At 40.7% G+C, this 17,985-nt stretch overlaps 2 protein-coding genes across 2 annotated transcripts in view; one reads left to right on the top strand and one right to left on the bottom strand.

Annotated features, from left to right (window-relative positions):
• Nucleotides 1–8,591: 8,591 nt before the first annotated feature.
• Nucleotides 8,592–12,112, top strand: kcnj6 (potassium inwardly rectifying channel subfamily J member 6). Its single transcript, XM_034140443.1, has 2 exons — nucleotides 8,592–9,519; nucleotides 11,014–12,112. The coding sequence occupies exons 1-2, from the start codon at nucleotides 8,616–8,618 to the stop codon at nucleotides 11,349–11,351; spliced, it is 1,242 nt and encodes a 413-aa protein (XP_033996334.1). The 5' UTR covers nucleotides 8,592–8,615; the 3' UTR covers nucleotides 11,352–12,112.
• A 3,795-nt stretch (nucleotides 12,113–15,907) lies between these two features.
• The window catches only part of rabgef1 (RAB guanine nucleotide exchange factor (GEF) 1), a 13,461-nt gene continuing 11,383 nt past the window's right edge, over nucleotides 15,908–17,985 (bottom strand). Inside the window, 2 exon segments of the mRNA XM_034140444.1 lie at nucleotides 15,908–16,412; nucleotides 17,700–17,956. Coding sequence (XP_033996335.1) covers nucleotides 16,005–16,412; nucleotides 17,700–17,956 — 665 coding nt within the window. The 3' untranslated portion in view covers nucleotides 15,908–16,004.

The following is a 17,985-nucleotide window of genomic DNA, read 5'->3' on the forward strand; positions in this document are numbered from 1 at the left end:
AGGCGGTCATTATGGGGAAAAGAACACCCGACATGTCGGGTGTTCTTTTCCCCATAATGACCAAGTCGCTGCACTTTATCCCGCTTATTACACGGCCACATTCTCAACAAAGTAACAATATGACTCCCAATATTAATTGAAATGTTTTTATTGATTTAAAAAATAGTAGGCTATTATTTATTTAAAATTATATGCATCCGCTAAGAAAAATAGTCCGTTGTTACCGTTTGAACTACGTAGCAACGGCAGGAAGTGCTTCGATAGCGTTTTTTGAGGAGCTTTTTGATTACAGATTTGAAAACATCGTTGCTTGCTTTAAAAGTAGCACAATTCATTATGTCAAACCTTGGAAAGTATCTAGATATCCCTGCCCTAATGCCAAAGTAACTGGCAACTGAATATGTTTTGCCGTTTGATGTCTATGTCTGGACCGCTGCGTAAAAAGGAGGGTTTCTGCCCCGTTACTTCTCCGCTGTTTTCTTGTCCCAGTTCGAAAAGCAAAACAGTTAAATCGACCGGACTTCTTTGTGCAGATGTGAGCGTCCTTAACAACGGTCAATAAGTCCTTGACAGCGGTCTGTCTGTTCTGGATTAACAACGTGTCACTTGACCAATCAGAATCGAGTATTCAACTAAGCCATGTAATAATGTGATCTAATACAGCAGTCCTGCATTAAATCATGACTCAAGAACTGAAAAACTAACCTTCATAATGGAAGAGTTATTGCAAGACTGCACTAGCCTTTTTTGATATTGCCAATATGTTGTGCTGATATCTTGAAATGTGACCCCTTCTATTCATGGTTTAACATCTTAGTATCTTACATTTCCCCAAAATATTAAGATTTTATTGTAAATCCAAGTAAAAAAACACGACCAATCATCTGAGCCGGCCGGGCTAAAATAACTGGATGGCCTACCTGCCTGTCAGCCTTCCATCTGTGCACAAACTTCTCTCGTGCCCTCATTGGTCATGTGCGCGTTCGTGTGTGTTGGAGGAGGGGCTCTGTAAGGAAGTCTGAAGGAAGAGGCAGATTTTTTTCCGATTGTGTACTTTCAAATTCTAGCGCACTCGAGCTGGTTTCTCCATTCTTACCTACCCTACCTTTAAGAGGTTAAAACTAATGCTTTCTAATGAAGAAATCCTGCAGTAAATCCTAGAAAGAAATGAAATGCTAACCTTCATAAAGGTTAAGTGTACGACTGTTGTATTAAGACTGCATTCGTTTTGAAAAAAGTTAAGTAGCAGCCCTTAAAAATATAAAATCTTCGGACCTCCAGTGTTTTAATTTGTCACTTGAACGTAGTGATGTGCAGTTTGTTCTCCATCACTGTAAGGTGTGGTTACACGTCTAAAAAACACATGTGACCACACCCAACTTCTCCTGGCTTTCCCTAAACTAACATGTCATCTATTCACATTTCCTCTCTCACAAAAGGACCTTGTGGTAAATATTGAATATTGTAAGTAGGTAAAGTCTGAAGTCAGATCTGTATTTTTAGGACTAAGTTATGCAGATGAACTGTGAGCCTGTTCCTTTTTTGGATAAACAGAGTATATTTTAATTATGCAACCTCCTGAGGAGCGTGTTTTTAAAGATGTGAGAAGGTTGGGTGGTATCCATTTTATCAGTCTTCACATTTTACTCTTAATTTAAATTGTAGAGAATTAAAGGTAGCTGCAGTGTTTGCACTCTAATGCAGATGTGATGCAGTTGTTTACACATTCTTTCATTTCTTTGAAGATGTATATTTATTATTGTCACAGAGATAATCAATAGTTATTCCTATTTAATGTCAACTCTCGTTCCACATGTTTTGTTAACATCACCACGTTAAGAGAAACCCACCGAAGCGTTGAAGCAGAGTCAGAGCTAAGTTAAATGTTATTTCCTACTGTACTTGATAATGAAGCACCTTGTGATTGTAACCAATACACTATTTCCTTTTTTACCTCAAGTGAGAGAATCCTTCAAACAGCGATAGAAAGCATCGTCGCCGCCATCGGTCATTTAATAGCTTGTTTTGTTGTAATTTAAACAAATGAATGCAGAAGTGATGCAACACAACTAATCTGGGTTTACACTTGTATGTATTGCAATTGTTTTAATTGTTATTTATCTGTTTCTGTTAGCTTCTAGGAAGCTATAGTTCTGCAGTATTATTTGAGGTTTGTTTGTTTGCAGTGAAAAAAGAAATGTCCTTTTCTTTTTTTATTTATGGTGAAAGTAAAACAAAAAACTGATAAATGATTTCACAATGTGTCCGTTTATTTACAGAAGCTTCTGGAAGATTTTACACAAAGTTAATGATCTGTTTCACCGTGAAATGATCAGAGAGAGCTCAGCGAAACCGATTGATTATCTGCGTCCATCTTTGAATGTCGGTCAGAAATAAAGAAGCAGTTTGGAGAAGATCAGCACCACGGAGAGCTCCAACACGGGATGAGACTCCTGTTTTATTGATTTATTATTATTGTTTATGTTCTAACAGAACTAAATACTGTAGGTATAATATATTATTTATAAATATTATTTTTATTTTTTTATACTTAAAGGTGTAATGTAATTTTGGAGAAACCGGCTCGAGTGCGCTAGAATTTGAAAATACACAGCCGGAAGAAATCTGCTACTTCCTTCCAGAGCCCCTCCTCCAACACACACGAACGCGCACATGACCAATGAGGGCACGAGATAAGTTTGTGCACAGATGGAAGGCTGACAGGCAGGTAGGCCATCCAGTTATTTTAGCCGGGCCGGCTAAAATGATTGGTCGTGCTTTTTACAGTACTACGGCTTCCACAGATGATATTTTTTTATGGATTTGTTGGCAAAGCACTTAAGATATTCATTGCTATCGGGATGTTAAGAGCATTCCATGGAATATAACAAAAAGTGTATCTCGAGCCGGTTTCTCAAACTTACCACCCCACCTTTAATTTCAGTATTTCTGATAATGTCCTTTAAAGGGGTAGGTCATTTATTTCAGAAACACTTTTTGTTATATTCCATGGAATGCTCTTAACATCCCGATAGCAATGAATACATTAAATGCTTTGACAATAAATACATACAAAAATGTCATCTGTGGAAGCCGTGGTGCTGTAAAAAGCACGACCAATCATCTGAGCCGGCCCGGCTAAAATAACTGGATGGCCTACCTGCCTGTCAGCCTTCCATCTCGTGCACAAACTTATCTCGTGCCCTCATTGGTCATGTGCGCGTTCGTGTGTGTTGGAGGAGGGGCTCTGTAAGGAAGTCTGAAGGAAGGGGAAGATTTTTTTCTGTTGTGTACTTTCAAATTCTAGCGCACTCCAGCTGGTTTCTCCATTCTTACCTACCCTACCTTTAATTATATTTATTTTTAGGTTTATAACCTTCATATACACAGTAAATAAGAACACAGATAACCAGAAATCATCATATATATGTGTGTGTGTTGTATACACACATGCATTTTGAGTAATATTCGAAATTATGAGAATAAATGTTAAAATCGACTTTTTTCTCGACACTATTTTCCAAATGCAACATAAATAAAAATAAATCTTCCTCTTTGGTTCCTCTATTCCTGGAACTGATGCTCTACTACACTCAGGCTCCCTCCTCCTCATAGCAGATTCATATATCATATTTAACATGCATTATTATAAGCATACGTTGTGTTCCCATATTACCACACATATCTCCTCCCTCTCTCTCTCCCTCACTGCTCTCCTATGTCTCTCTCTCTCTCTCTCTCTCTCCCTCACTGCTCTCCTATGTCTCTTCCTCTCTCTCTCTCTCTCTCAGTGCTCTCCTATGTCTCTTCCTCTCTCTCTCTCTCTCTCTCTCTCTCTCTCTCTCTCTCTCAGTGCTCTCCTATGTCTCTTTTTCTCTCTCTCTCTCTCTCTGCCTCCTCTCTATCTCTCTCTTCTCCTCTCTCTCGTCTCTCTCTCTCTCTCTCTCTCTTCTCTCTCTCTCTATGTCTCTCTACCCAGCTGAGGGGTGAGGCTGACGGATGTCTTATCCATGTTGAGGATGGAGGAAACAAGGGAACTAGTGGCTCTCCTTTCACTCGGTGTTTTTTGCCACAGAGCTGATACATCAGGAACCCGGAAACCTGAGCCAGGAACCATTTTCCATGAGAGGAGAGAGCTGGTACCAACGATGACCCGGGGGGAGGACTCAGCATCAAGGTAGGCTCTTCCTCCTTTTCCTCCTTTTCCTGCTCGCTTTGCGGGTGGAGGCTAGTTAAATGTGATCATCTGTTTCTGGCTGCGGGGGGCGGAGGGTTACATAACAGCGCGAGCCGAATCACAGATTAATTAACAATGATTAGGAAAACACGCATGAAGATATGAATATTAATTGTAGAAGGCTGGTTTCTGCTTCTTCCTGTTGACATTGTGGAGGAAGAAGAAGAGGAGGAATCGGCAGTGAATGGAAACCTGGAGGTGTTGAAGAGGATCAAATGTTCCGGGCTGTGGGAGCCTGCAGGCCCGCGGGCCGCTCGTTCCCCCCCACTAACCAGCAGTAATGGTGCTTTTATTTAGAGAGAAAAACGCAGAAACTCAACGCTTATTGTTATGCTTATTATCTGGATCACCTCCGTATCCATGACAACAGGACATCTCCAGACTAATAGCTTGCTCTTACTGCACCTGATCCCAGCTGCACACACACACACACACACACACACACACACACACACACACACACACACACACACACACACACACACACACACACACACACACACACGTAGCTTAGCATGGCTCTATAATAAAAAAAAACGTTATTATTGTGCTTATTATAATGATAAAAGCCCTCACACAGGTGGTCTCAAGCAACAGGCTACCGTGCAGCTATCTTTCTAACAAGCTAATTATGATGTTTTAAAAAGTATTATATGAGTATATAAGATCAGCTCAATCTAAATGGGTCTATTTTTTCCTGCACTGGTCAAATTTAGAGAATTTTTCACTTGTCTTCTTTCAAACTACAAGGGAAGTAGAACATTCAAAATCCACATTTCGTTTTTTATTTGACTATTTTCTGTCTTTGTGCGTGTTTAGATTTCTCCTAAATTTACAAAAGGTTAGAATTGTACATGACCTCAACTGAATATTTAAACAAATTTCAGAAAACGTTATAAATAATTTTCTTAGTATACGTAACCAGTTTCATGGTGTTACCATATTTTACAATGTTCACTTTTTCCAAAATACTTTTACAATACATATAATCAAAGGCTGTTTCCTGAGATTTATCATCTATATATATATATATATATTCGGAAGATTAATTATAGAGAGGTTTGTGTAGTTCAATTGTATTCAATTTCAAGAACAACACAAACATGGCACACACTTTATTTTTAATAGTGGCATTTATTTGAACTTGTAGTACATTTTCCAAATTAAAAAAATGTTTACTTTTAACTGAGTATTCTTAGATTGTGGTATTAGTACTTTTACGTAAGCAATTCATCGGAATACTTGCCTCTCAGGCGTAGTGCCCGCTGCTCTACCAAGAAAATAATCACCAATCAAGGCTGCAAAAAACTCCCTGCAAGATGGATATGAATATTTAAGGAGATGTGCAGTAACATGCCGTCTTAATGCCAGAGCAAACCAGAGAATTGCACAGTTTAATTATTGCACATTATTATTGTGCTGTGAAGTCACACAATTGGAGAATAAATTAAGACTCAATAAAGCTATTAAGCCTTTTTGAATGACTCATTGATTGCCTGAGGCTTAGTGACTTACTTCAAAGTAATACACCTGTTTGATCAATGTGTCACTACATTTAAATGGAAGACACAATGATGTTATTATAATTAAAGTGGAGATACCTGATTCCTGATGTGCTCTTGTTGTAGTTACATGTTTTAAAAACCTCCAGGGTTTGATGCCAAGCAGGAATCCTCTCTTTCCCTGGTATTTTGTTTAACCTATATTTTATTTTTACAGCAAACATCATACAAATGAGAACTTGGAGCAGATGCTAACCCAATTACACTTATCTTACATGAGATTACTCTTCTCTGGAAATTATTTTAAACTACTTTATACGTTGTAGTACGTTTTTGATGAAATAAGATTGGGACCTATCGAATCAGCCGATTCTAGGCTTTTAATGTAAAACAGACACAAACTTCTCCTCTTGATGTCAAATATTTTCTCAGCAGGTGAATCTGTTGTAGTTTCCCCTTTATTTAGTGTGTGTGTGTTATAGGAACGAGCTGATGCTTTAATCTCAGCGGATGGTCTTGCAGTCTGAGTGATTTTGGATAATTGGGTTCCATATTCACACTGACCGTTTTGCACAAACAGTGCAGTACTTTTCACAATATCTTGTCAAATGAGGCTAGTTTCAAACCACTGACCACCATATAACCTGAGATCTAAAAAACGTAAGAAATACAGTGATGAGATTTGAAAATATTTAGTATGAGCCGAGCCGTGCATACTGCCTGTGCTAAAAATAGCATCTGTGCTCGGCTGGATGTTGGATCCACATCTGGCTCCAGTTACCTGCAGCAGCTGAGACGAGCAGAATCAATATCAGGACTGAAATCAATGGTTATTTATCTCGTCTTGTGCATATCGACAGACTTCTTTAGACACAACATGCCTTTATGCACCTCGTCCTGCTGCAGGCCAAACACCTGTTTCAGCACGGACGCTTATGTAACTCCAAATAGACAATCCTTTAAACAATACCTCCATCGATTGACTTAAGATCCATCAGTAACTTCACTATACTGACTTTAACAATCCAGATAACTACTATCCTAGCTATGATTTTGTAATTTATTTTATTTTTGACATGGCCATAATGTTTTATTAATTGAATGTCAGCAGAGCTTGGCTGTAAATGAGCACAGTGTGTTCTTCTCACTCATCATATGTCATACTGTAATCCTATTACAAAGCAGGTTACTTAAAGGATAAGACTGTGACGGCGTATTGTGGCCATTGTAGGAAATGAATGGCAGCCTGGAGAGCGGCTAACACTCAGAGATCAGGGATGGATATTCTGCATAACATTTAAGAGAAACATTTGTTAGAAAGAAAAACATGAATACTCTTTGAGACCAATGTGGTACGTTTACAAGTAATACACTCACATATTAACAGGATTTTAAAAATATATTATCTGAAATATTAATTTTACAAATTCACAAGAAAATGCAGATACATTTCTCTGAGATAAAAGTCAAACTGTACAATATAACATAATTCAATTATTATGGTCTTTGTCAAGGGGCTGGATCGATCTCATAATACCAAAGACCTCACTGCCTATTAAGCCTTCAGTTTTGCAATTAAAATATATTACAAAATGACAAGAAGGCAAAGAAAAAATTGTCTATTGCCACCTTAAAACTTGCTTTATATTTTACTGGGTGTAATAGTTTATTGTCAGTGTTTTCATAACAAACATGATCCTAACAAGCCTGTAAATGTTAGAATCAGAATCATGTTAATTGCAGTAGATTAATTAAAGGAATTGGCTAAGGTGTATTGGTGCATACATCAACCAAGAAGGAGATTAAAGAAAATAAATAAAAATATAAAGACTATTTATTCAAAAACATTTCCCAAAAAAGATGCAGGATACATGAAATAAAATTGAAAGAGCTGTTCAGAGGTAGTATTGTCGTGCTGGCATGTGCGAAGGTTCACAGTACGCAGTATCAGGAAGAGTCTGCAGTCTGAGGAAAATATGCATCTATTATATATATATTTTTTAGAACAGATGTTAATTGAAGCTTAATGCACAAAGCAGTTTTTCTCCTCGGCCCTCGTTCACAGAACCAAACAAATAGATGTTTTTTCCGCGGTCGTGTGCGTGCCCTCATCCATCTGGTACATTCCTTCCTCTGTGAACACTGAGCAGTGCGTTACCACGGAAACCAGTGCTGCTCCAGCTCATAATATTCTCCCGTGAATGGAGAGCAGAGCGGCCATTTGTTCAGGTGGTAAAATACAATACAAGAAAAAAACACACTGATGAAGGCAAGGACAATGTGCATAGGAGAGGAGACCATCTTTTTGTATTGTGTTGTTATTTAAATGTATTATTCAGGGTTCTCCAACTGCCTTCAGATTGGACATAGAGGACAGAGGACATATTAGGCTGTATGTTGTGTCTCTACTGTGACATGTCTCCATGCTTTAATGTTCAAAAAGCTCTTTATTTTTCTCATACTGCCTGTGCTGCAGCACCTCTTTTCACCCTCTGTCTGAAACCAGAGCCCAGTCTGCTCTGATTGGTTAGCTGGCCGGCTCTGTTGTGATTGGCCAACCGCTTAGAGATGTCCCGCCCCTTCACGTACAATGTGTTGGAGCGCTAGCCAATAGAAGCGAGAGTGTAACATAGTGATGTCATTATGTAAGTAAACAAAGGAGTCCAATGGAGGCGTTTCAGGCAGGGGGGGGAGAATAGGGATGTTAGCCTTTGCAGACCATTTACATGCACAAAAACCTATATAACACACTACAGTAAAGGGAACATCTGCAAACGCATAATACTATTGACTCAATTCTTAATCTTTGCCTTTGCTAAACCCCATGTTTCTTCTTTCTGCTCTTAAAGGCTTGATTCCTCCAATCCAGAAACCCCATGGAGCAGGATGTGGAGAGCCCGGCCACTTTCAAACCGCACAAGTTGCCAAAGCAGGCCCGTGAGGACCCTCCGAATAAGATAGCAGAGAGGGACCGCAGTAGGAGGCTTCAGCGGTACGTCCAGAAAGACGGGAAGTGCAACGTCCATCACGGGAATGTGCGTGAGACGTACCGCTATCTGACGGACCTTTTCACCACACTGGTAGATCTGCAATGGATGCTCAACCTGTTCATATTCGTGTTGGTGTACACCGTGACGTGGCTCACCTTCGGGTTCGCGTGGTGGTTCATTGCGTATGTTCGGGGCGATTTAGACCATTTATCAGACATTGACAAAAAGTGGATTCCATGTGTGGAAAACCTCCATTCGTTCGTCTCAGCTTTCCTGTTCTCCATCGAGACAGAGACCACCATCGGTTACGGGCACAGAGTCATCACGGACAAATGCCCCGAGGGGATCCTTCTGCTTTTGATCCAGTCGGTGCTGGGCTCCATCGTGAACGCCTTCATGGTGGGTTGCATGTTTGTAAAGATCTCCCAGCCCAAGAAGCGCGCTGAGACTTTAGTGTTTTCCACCAACGCCGTGATCTCCATGAGAGACGGACGGCTGTGCCTGATGTTCAGAGTGGGAGATCTCAGGAACTCGCACATCGTGGAGGCTTCGATCAGGGCCAAGCTCATCAAGTCGAAGCAGACCAAGGAAGGGGAGTTCATCCCTTTGAACCAGACGGACATGAACGTGGGTTACAACACGGGCGACGACCGGCTCTTCCTGGTGTCTCCGCTCATCATCTGCCACGAGATCAACCAGGGCAGCCCCTTCTGGGACGTCTCACGGAGCAACCTGCACACGGAAGAGCTGGAGATCGTGGTGATTCTGGAGGGGATGGTGGAGGCCACAGGTGAGACGCCAGATGGTTTATACATCGTATTTGTTTTTTCAGAAAAAGAAAAACATACATACATACATACCAACACAGCCTGCTAAATGTATCACATATCAAAATATCAGAGTACCACAGCAAACTACCCCAGAGACAGGACAAGAACAGAAAAGACGGACAAAGGGAGCATCACAGAGGTAGAGCATCATCCATGGTATACACGATATACATGATACGCGGTATGCAAACCACCCTGCACATTATATCAAACACGTAGTACATCACATTGTAACTTTAGAGAGGGTGGAGCTCTCCAGCACTTCAAGTCACCGCCACAAAAGGGCCCCATAATTTCATGTAGATATACATCGGATTTGTGATGTTATTATTATTACATTACATTACATTACATGTCACTTGTTAGACGCTTTTATCCAAAGCAACTTACATACTCAATACTGTGGGCAATCCCCAGGAGCAATTTGGGGTGAAGTGTCTTGCCCAGGGACACAACGACATGCTGACTGAAGTGGGGTTTGAACCTGGGGTTTGAACCTGTGACCCCCTGATCCGAACACCAACGCACAACCCACTGCGCCACACGCCTATTATGCGTAGATTACATATGCCGTGTTTCAGCTGCATTGTACAAAGCCGAGCCATGCGGTGCTCGACTAGACATGACTCAATTCACTTTTGGTACCAGAATTTTTTTCTGTTGTGTTAAATTTGGGATAGTACCCCCTCATTGTTTCACGTAGCAAAGCAGCATGAACATAGTGTGTCACCAGGATACTCACTAAATCCTTTAATCTGCCTAGACAGATAAAGTTGACAAAAATGTTTCTAAAACCCCTGGAAGTTCAATTCTAGCTGTTTCACGTTTTTCAAAACTTTAAGAAAGAGGCTTGAAAACCTGAAATGAGTTCTCTCCGCCAAGAGAAACCTCTGAAAAGCTAGCCATTTTCTTTCTCCTAGGGAACCACATGTGTTAAATCTGGTTATTCTTTGACAGGGTTTGGTTTATAACAATATCCCGTTGCTGGTGATCACAGAGAAGTTTAGGTTTAAGCTTCTCTTCTCACCACTTTACTTCTATAGCACATTTCAACAAGACAATTCAATGGGTGCATTTCCTAAAACATTGAGACTAAGTGCAAAAAGAACCCAATAACATACACATTCAATTAAAGAAATGTTGTAAAGAACCCTTAACATTGGAAATTAAAACAAGCTTAAAATAGACTAAGAAAACTGACAGTGCAGTGTATGAAAATGTAACACTTATGATATAGGTGTAAACATTTCTTATACTATTTGGATGAACCAACCATTCATAAAAATGTTTTCCTTGTATTGGTTTAATTTGTTTTATGTCCCATATATTCATGTTGCATTGTTGGAGGAGCCTGGGACTTAAGTTCTTCATCGTCATATCTACACTAGCTTCTGTGCATATGACAATAAAGCGTTGAATCTTGAATCTTTAAAACCTTGTCCTTGTGACTGCAGGCATGACGTGCCAGGCGAGGAGTTCCTACGTCAGCAGTGAGATCAAGTGGGGCTACCGCTTCATGCCAGTCCTGACGCTGGAGGACGGCTTCTACGAGGTGGACTACAACAGCTTCCACGACATCTACGAGACCAACACGCCCAGCTGCAGCGCCAAAGACCTCTTTAGCGCTCGCAGCCGCCTCCCCTTCACCTGGTCGCTGGCCAGCAAGCTGAGCCAGCAGGGGCTTCAGATGTCAGAGCAGGAGACCAAGAAGAACCCGGAGTACCAGGGGAAGATCCTGCAGCCGGAGAGGAACGGAGACATTGCCAACGTAGAGAACGAGTCCAAAGTGTGAGAGAAGTTGGATGAGATCATCGTGTGTCTCTCCGGGATGAGCTTGCAGAGGTTGAGAACGAGGACCAATGAGCACAGCAGACCAACTACTTTTTTCTCAGTGATTTCACAGTTAAAACCCCAAAAGCAACAACTAGACATGTGGACTGAAACCCCTCTGTGGGGACAGTGCATGATTCAGATATAATGTGATGTCCTCCTGATGAGATTCCTCTTATTTTTTCTATTAAGATATTCCTAGGGGCATTTGCATAAGTATTTTTGTATATACTATAAAACTGTTTTGAATTATTTGTTGCGGTCTTAATACTTGACAGATGTTTGATACTAAATCTTTTAGGTTAGTTCTGTATATGCTCTGCCTTATTCTCTGTATTATAAAGCGTTCATTATTTGTTTTGTTTTTAGATATATATTAGCATGTATGAGCATTATCCGCAGTTAATTTATCTTGTATTGTGTAAACTGTATTATTATAAGGGACACGTACATTTCAATGGATGCAAACACTAGTTTAAACCAATCTCAAATACTTACTCTCATGATAAATGTTTAAGTTAGTTCTGCTAAATACTTTCCTTTAGAAGCCATGACTTGCTGTTTGCAGCTGTGACTTCAGACAATGGCCCTTTAAAACTGCATCGCGTCACTTTTGCACATTGGAGGCCTCTGATGGAGAAAGTTAGTCGCTGTCATTCTCCAGAAACCCCTCACCTGTCACCTAACAGTATCAAAAGTAAATAAACAATAAATTGCAAAATATGCATTTGATGAGTCTTTTTGTCGTGGTTTTTGCATCTTATTATGTTTATCAGCAGTGGATGAAGTACGGAGATGCTTCATTTGGGTAAAGGTCTTGCATTGAAACGTAGTAAAAGAACTAGTCAAATGTAGTTAAAGAAATAATCTACCCCAGAAAATAATAATAATGACTTTATCAATTATATATCAAGTTCTTGAAAAACAATGTTGTTTTTCACAAAAAGGAGTAACAACTTTGATGAATTGAAGACAATCTTTACTGTGTTTGACACGAGCAAATCTATACTAAAACATGTTTACAGTGTCGTATGAGTACAAATACTAATGTTCTTTGCAGTCAGCAAAATCTATTTCACCGTCTTCTTTATTTCACTCAAATGAAACAGTTAACATCCTCCACCATTAGTACATGTACTCCTCATTTGCAGTTTACAGTAGAGTTCCACACAGCTTGTTTTAATACCTGTTTCTAGAACTGAAAAAACCCAGCACAATATCTGTCATCAAACACTTGAATGACATGTTTTTGTTTTATAAATATCAAATGCACACTTAGATGTAAGCACTCAGGTTCAAGTCAAAGTTAGTTTATTAAATCTCGTAAATTCTATCTGGCCAAAATAAAGTCTTTCAAATAAGTTCATCCATCCATCCATCCATCCATCCATCCATCCATCCATCCATCCATCCATCTTCTCCCGCTTATCCGTGGTCGGGTCGCGGAGGTATCAATTCCAGCAGAGAGCCCCAAACTTTCCTTTCCCTGGCCACATCAACCAGCTCTGACTGGGGGATCCCAAGGCGCTCCCAGGCCAGCGAAGAGATATAATCCCTCCACCTGGTCCTAGGTCTACCCCTTGGTCTCTTCCCAGCTGGACGTGCCTGGAACACCTCCCTAGGGAGACGCCAGCCACCCTGCGGAGAAAACCCATCTCGGCCGCTTGTATCCGCGATCTCGTTCTTTCGGTCATGACCCATCCTTCATGACCATAGGTGAGGGTAGGAACGGAAATGGCCCGGTAGACAGTTCATACATGATTTTCTTTAAAAAAATCAATCTAATATTTGATGTTAAAGACCTAATAAAGTCATAAGAATAAACACAATCATTTTAGTTAGCTAACATCATGTTAGTATGAAACCACACAATGCCAAACGGTGCCCTAGTGAGAAAATATGGTAATTTACGTTATTAAAATATTAAACAGTCACTGAATTAAATGATCTTCAAGCAAGAAAACCAGTATAAGAGCAGTGGAGTTTCACCAGTCTGTTTTTACACCAAATATCATCACAGAAAGACCAAATAAATCAATGTTTAAAACACATTATTAGAGTTTCTTTCATTTAACATCTTCCGGCGCAGACTGAAAACTCATCTCTTTCGACTCCACTTCGAGCAATAAAATGAAAAACAGAAAACAAAAAACACGCACTTAGATACTAACTAAGCACTTACATACTAACAAAGCACTTATATACTAATAAAGGGCTGGCTTATCTAAAGCTAGTTGAGTAGCACTTGAAATGTTTTGGCTCTATGAAACCTGATGTACTTATATGATTCTGTTTTCTTCAAGTTTGTATCTTCTTGGTCGAATGCACTTATTGTAAGTGGCTTTGGATAAAAGCGTCAGCTAAATGCAATGTAATGTAATGTAACATGCTTTTTACATTGTTTCATTATAACAGGGAGACAATACAGTAAGTCCTGACAGCAAAATGTTAAAACATTTATGAAACAAACAAATAAACTGAAGGGCCTCTTGAGTTACAGCTGGATTTCATCAGATTATATTACACATCATATTAAATACAGCGAGACATGTGATCATGTTGGGATATTACTCCAATAAAAATGAATTGGATAAAAATAAGAGAGAAAATGTGTGTGTGGGGAAGAAAGGAAAGTAGAAAAACAAACAAAAATAATAATAAAAAAGGTGAAAAATAAATAAAAGAAAAACAAGAAAAAGTGAAAATAAGAAAACATGAATAAGATAATGAGAAAAACTCAACAATTTAAAATAAAAAGGGAAAAAAAAGAGCGAAAAAGAATAAAATAAAGGAAAGAATAAGAAATAAAATAAAGGGGTGGAAGAAAATAAATAAGAGTTGAAAACCAACTGTCCTAAAACAGAAACACATCACTAAAATACAGAAGTTTATACTAGCTTTGTTTTTACTTTGCACATTCACTAAATACTGTGATTAGTTACGGAGACACTTAGTGATGAAGGAGCAGCAGTGTTAGCTAAGTGACTTTAAAGACATCTGTGCAATACGTTTTCAGTTTAATGCTTTTACATTTTGTTCCCAGGATTGCACATGTTTTCTTTTTAAAGCATCCCTGAAGGCAGGAGAAAAGAAGCTCTGCACCCTAACAAGCTCGCTAACAGATAATAACTTTTTCCTCTCTAATACCCGTCTAAAAACCACGCTTAGGAGAAAAGAGGTTTGATCAAAATGGATGCTGAAACACAACCGGTGCTGAAAGAAACACTTTTTAATGCCACTCAGAATAATGTTAAGACCGATCTTCTTCTCCCTGCCTGACCGTCATTCAAAAGGCATTTCACTTTAAATATATATTACCACTTGTTTGACATCCCCTGTCTAACTTTAAGACTTTGATTAAGACATTTTGATATCAATTAAGGACTTATTTTGAGATCAATTAGTTTCGTACCTTTTTTTTAAGACTTCTTAAGGATTCACAGGAACCCGGTATATATATAATGTATAAGTTGAGTATTGTCCTTATTATGTCGATATGCACATTTATCAGATGATGAGTGTAGTGGAGTATCAAGCAGTAGAATACTAAAGAACAGTACAAGTACCTAACAAATTAAGTATAGTACTTAGGTTTAACCACTAAACCACATTTTTAAGCTACAAAAATGTCCTCCTTTTTGGTCTTTCTCCTTCTCCGTCCGCTCAAAACTCAGAACCCTGTCGACAACTTGTTTTGATCAATGGCACATATCTCAACATTGAAATAAAGATTTGAGCGTGTTTATTTATCCCCACTGATCGCTGTTATTGCATTAAAATTAACACATTTTGCTGCAGAACTTATAATTCTGGTGATCGGGGCGTTTAAGGTGCAGAAGAAGCTCAGCAGGAGATTAGTGCGGATGATATGTTACCTTGAAATTCAAAGAGCAGTAGTACCTTTTATAAAGTGGTGCAGTGATGACGTATTTTTGTAGGCCGACCCTGAAGTAAGCTGCTGGTTCCCTCGACAAAAAAGCAATGGGATTTCTCCATAGGATTTTGGAATATTGTAAAAAATAAGATCTGTGGAAAACGAACCTGTTTGATAAATGCACGTTTTGTTCTGCGGGATAATCTCCACATGTCTGCCCTACTTTTATAGTTTTCAAATCTAATCGCCAGAAGCAAAATTCTGACGTTATGCTATAAATGAACTACAGCAGGGTCGCACGACTTCAACGTCACGCCAACTTAAGATCGATATTCAAAAATACAGATTCAAAGTTGTACAAGTTGAAGCGTTTGTTTGAACAGTTTGCAGGAGGCAGGTACTTGCTTTCAAGCAGAACAGGGCAAACAAACTTAGAGGAGTGTTTACGTGTTCGGTGTAATGACGTAAAACGGCCTCGACAACTTCTGTAGTCCTATTCAGCCACTTGTTAACAACCATCATTTTTCAGACACGTAAACTCTTCAAAAATCCCCAGTGGGGTCACTGCTGATGTATTAAATGTGTGTCAACGACAGACCTTATTTCCAGCTATTTTCCCAAAACAAGTTCAAAAATCCCATTGACTCTGAGACGAGGGAACCGGACGTGAAAATGCTAACTCACTTCCGGGTTTTAGGACTCGTCACTGCACCACTCTATGTGCAACGCTCCCTTCTTAAACTACCCAGAAAACACCTGGGGCGTGAGGGGCGGCGGCAGGTTGTCGTTGTCCACGTCGTCGTTGTCGTCGATGGCGGGAACGTGTCGAGGCGGGACCTCCAGAGGGTATTTCTTCAGGATGCCGGTCACCTCGTGCTGTACGCTCTGGGGCCAGGAGAGCAGCTCGGCCTGCAGGCTCTGAGCCGCCTCCATCAGAGCCTCCTGCCGCGTGCTGAGACCCGACAGAGCCTCCAGGTTGGTGTTCAGCTGAGCCAGGACAGGGTTGATGGGGTCAGGCGGGGGGGCGGAGGACCAGACCCCATCTGAGGAGCGAGGAGAGGCCTGGCCCGACATGTAGCGCTCAAACTCCTCCGGGGAGAGGTTGAGGGACTGAGCGTCCAACTTCTCGATAAAGGCCGCCGCACAGCACTGAGGAACAGGAAGTGAAAGGAGAAACAGCAGGTTTAGTTTAAAGGTCCCCTATGATACTGTTTTTCATCAATATATTATAGGTCTCAGATATATACAAACATGTCTCTGAAGTGTTTGGCTTGAAATACCAAACAGATCATTGCAGCATCCCATAATCCCCTCTGTTTCAGTCCTGTTTCAAAAGTGCTGATTCTCTGTCTGTTACTTTAGATGAAAATAAGGAGCCACTCCCCACGCCCCTCTGAGAGATATTTGGTTAAAAAGAACACAATAGGCGCGTTCACACCAAGTACTTTGCCGTACTCAGTGCTCCGGCACTTATTACCCCAGGGCACTTAGTACAGATAGCGTTCACACCGGAATAAATTCCCTGAGGGAAGATTACGCAAATGAGCCGCTGAAGTCACTTCGTCTTCTTCTGCTTTGGGTTTACTGGCAGGCCGCAAACAACTTCACGGCGTATACTGCCACCCGGAGTCCCCGGCCGGAAGTCCCCGGAGTTGGGGACTGGCTTCAGTAGAAGCTGCTGGGACTCCCAGCAGCTTCTACTGAAGCCTTCCGAGTAAATCGCCAGAACGCCGACACCTCCTCATCTCCACCGCTCCCATGTTTTATTTTGTGTTGCCATAAGTTAGTCTCTCTGCGTTTGTGCACTGGGCGAATGCTAATGCTAATAATGCTAATGCCAGGATAATAAAATGGCGGCTCTACAAAACATTTCAGAGTTGTACGGGGCGTGGTTTGCAATTCGCCCAGCCAATCAGAACTGGGGCACTTTTTTCCCCCAGGAAAGTACCATCTCTCAGAAGGCACTAAAAATGGGGGTAAAAGTTCCCGAGATTAAGTGCTCTTTTTGGTGTGAACGCGACATAAGGGGTACTAACGGAACTAAACGCGAAAAGTACGGTGAAAAGTACTCCGGTGTGAACGCGGCTAATGGTGGTCTAGGAGGAGATTCAGGTGAGGGGGGGGGGGTTACCTTGGTTGCTGATTGGCTAATGGTTACTCAAGCCAAAAAATCGTTATGACATCATAAAGTGGCCAAAATCTGATCAGCTCATTTTCAGACAGGTTTTTATATAAATAGATCAGGACAAAAAGAGAGAGAATCTTTTTTCCTGAAACTTTCAGAGTCTCTTTACACAGAGGGGACACATGTTGATGTAGAAGAGACATGAAGAAGAGGGGACACATGTTGATGTAGAAGAGACATGAACAAGTGGATTTTGCATAATAGGTGACCTTTAAGAATGTCCTCCACAGAACACAGATATAAAAACAGACCAGGTTGGTGAAGTAGTATCCGTCCTCTCCGCTCATCAGCCTGCTGGGGTTGCAGAAGCGAGTGATGTACTGGATGTTGGACTGCAGGCGGGGGGGGTTGGCCTTCAGCACGATGTAGATCAGAGCGGGGAGGAAGTCGTCCGCGGACGCCGGCTCCTTCTTGGTGATCCTGATGGCGCTGAAGATGTGTTTACTGCAGCGCGTGATGCAGCTCAGTTTGTCCCGAGGAACTCTCTTCGAGTCCATCTCAATGACATCTGCAGAAACAAGTATACAAAGTCAGGGG

Source organism: Trematomus bernacchii, unplaced genomic scaffold (assembly GCF_902827165.1).
Source record: "Trematomus bernacchii unplaced genomic scaffold, fTreBer1.1, whole genome shotgun sequence".
Taxonomy (NCBI): domain Eukaryota; kingdom Metazoa; phylum Chordata; class Actinopteri; order Perciformes; family Nototheniidae; genus Trematomus; species Trematomus bernacchii.

Excerpts from the sequence above, each read along its gene's own strand:
- kcnj6 (XM_034140443.1), top strand. The coding sequence starts at position 8,616 with ATGGAGCAGGATGTGGAGAGCCCGGCCACTTTCAAACCGCACAAGTTG. Across the intron at positions 9,520-11,013 it reads GGGGATGGTGGAGGCCACAG|GCATGACGTGCCAGGCGAGG; the intron begins GTGAGACGCCAG and ends TTGTGACTGCAG.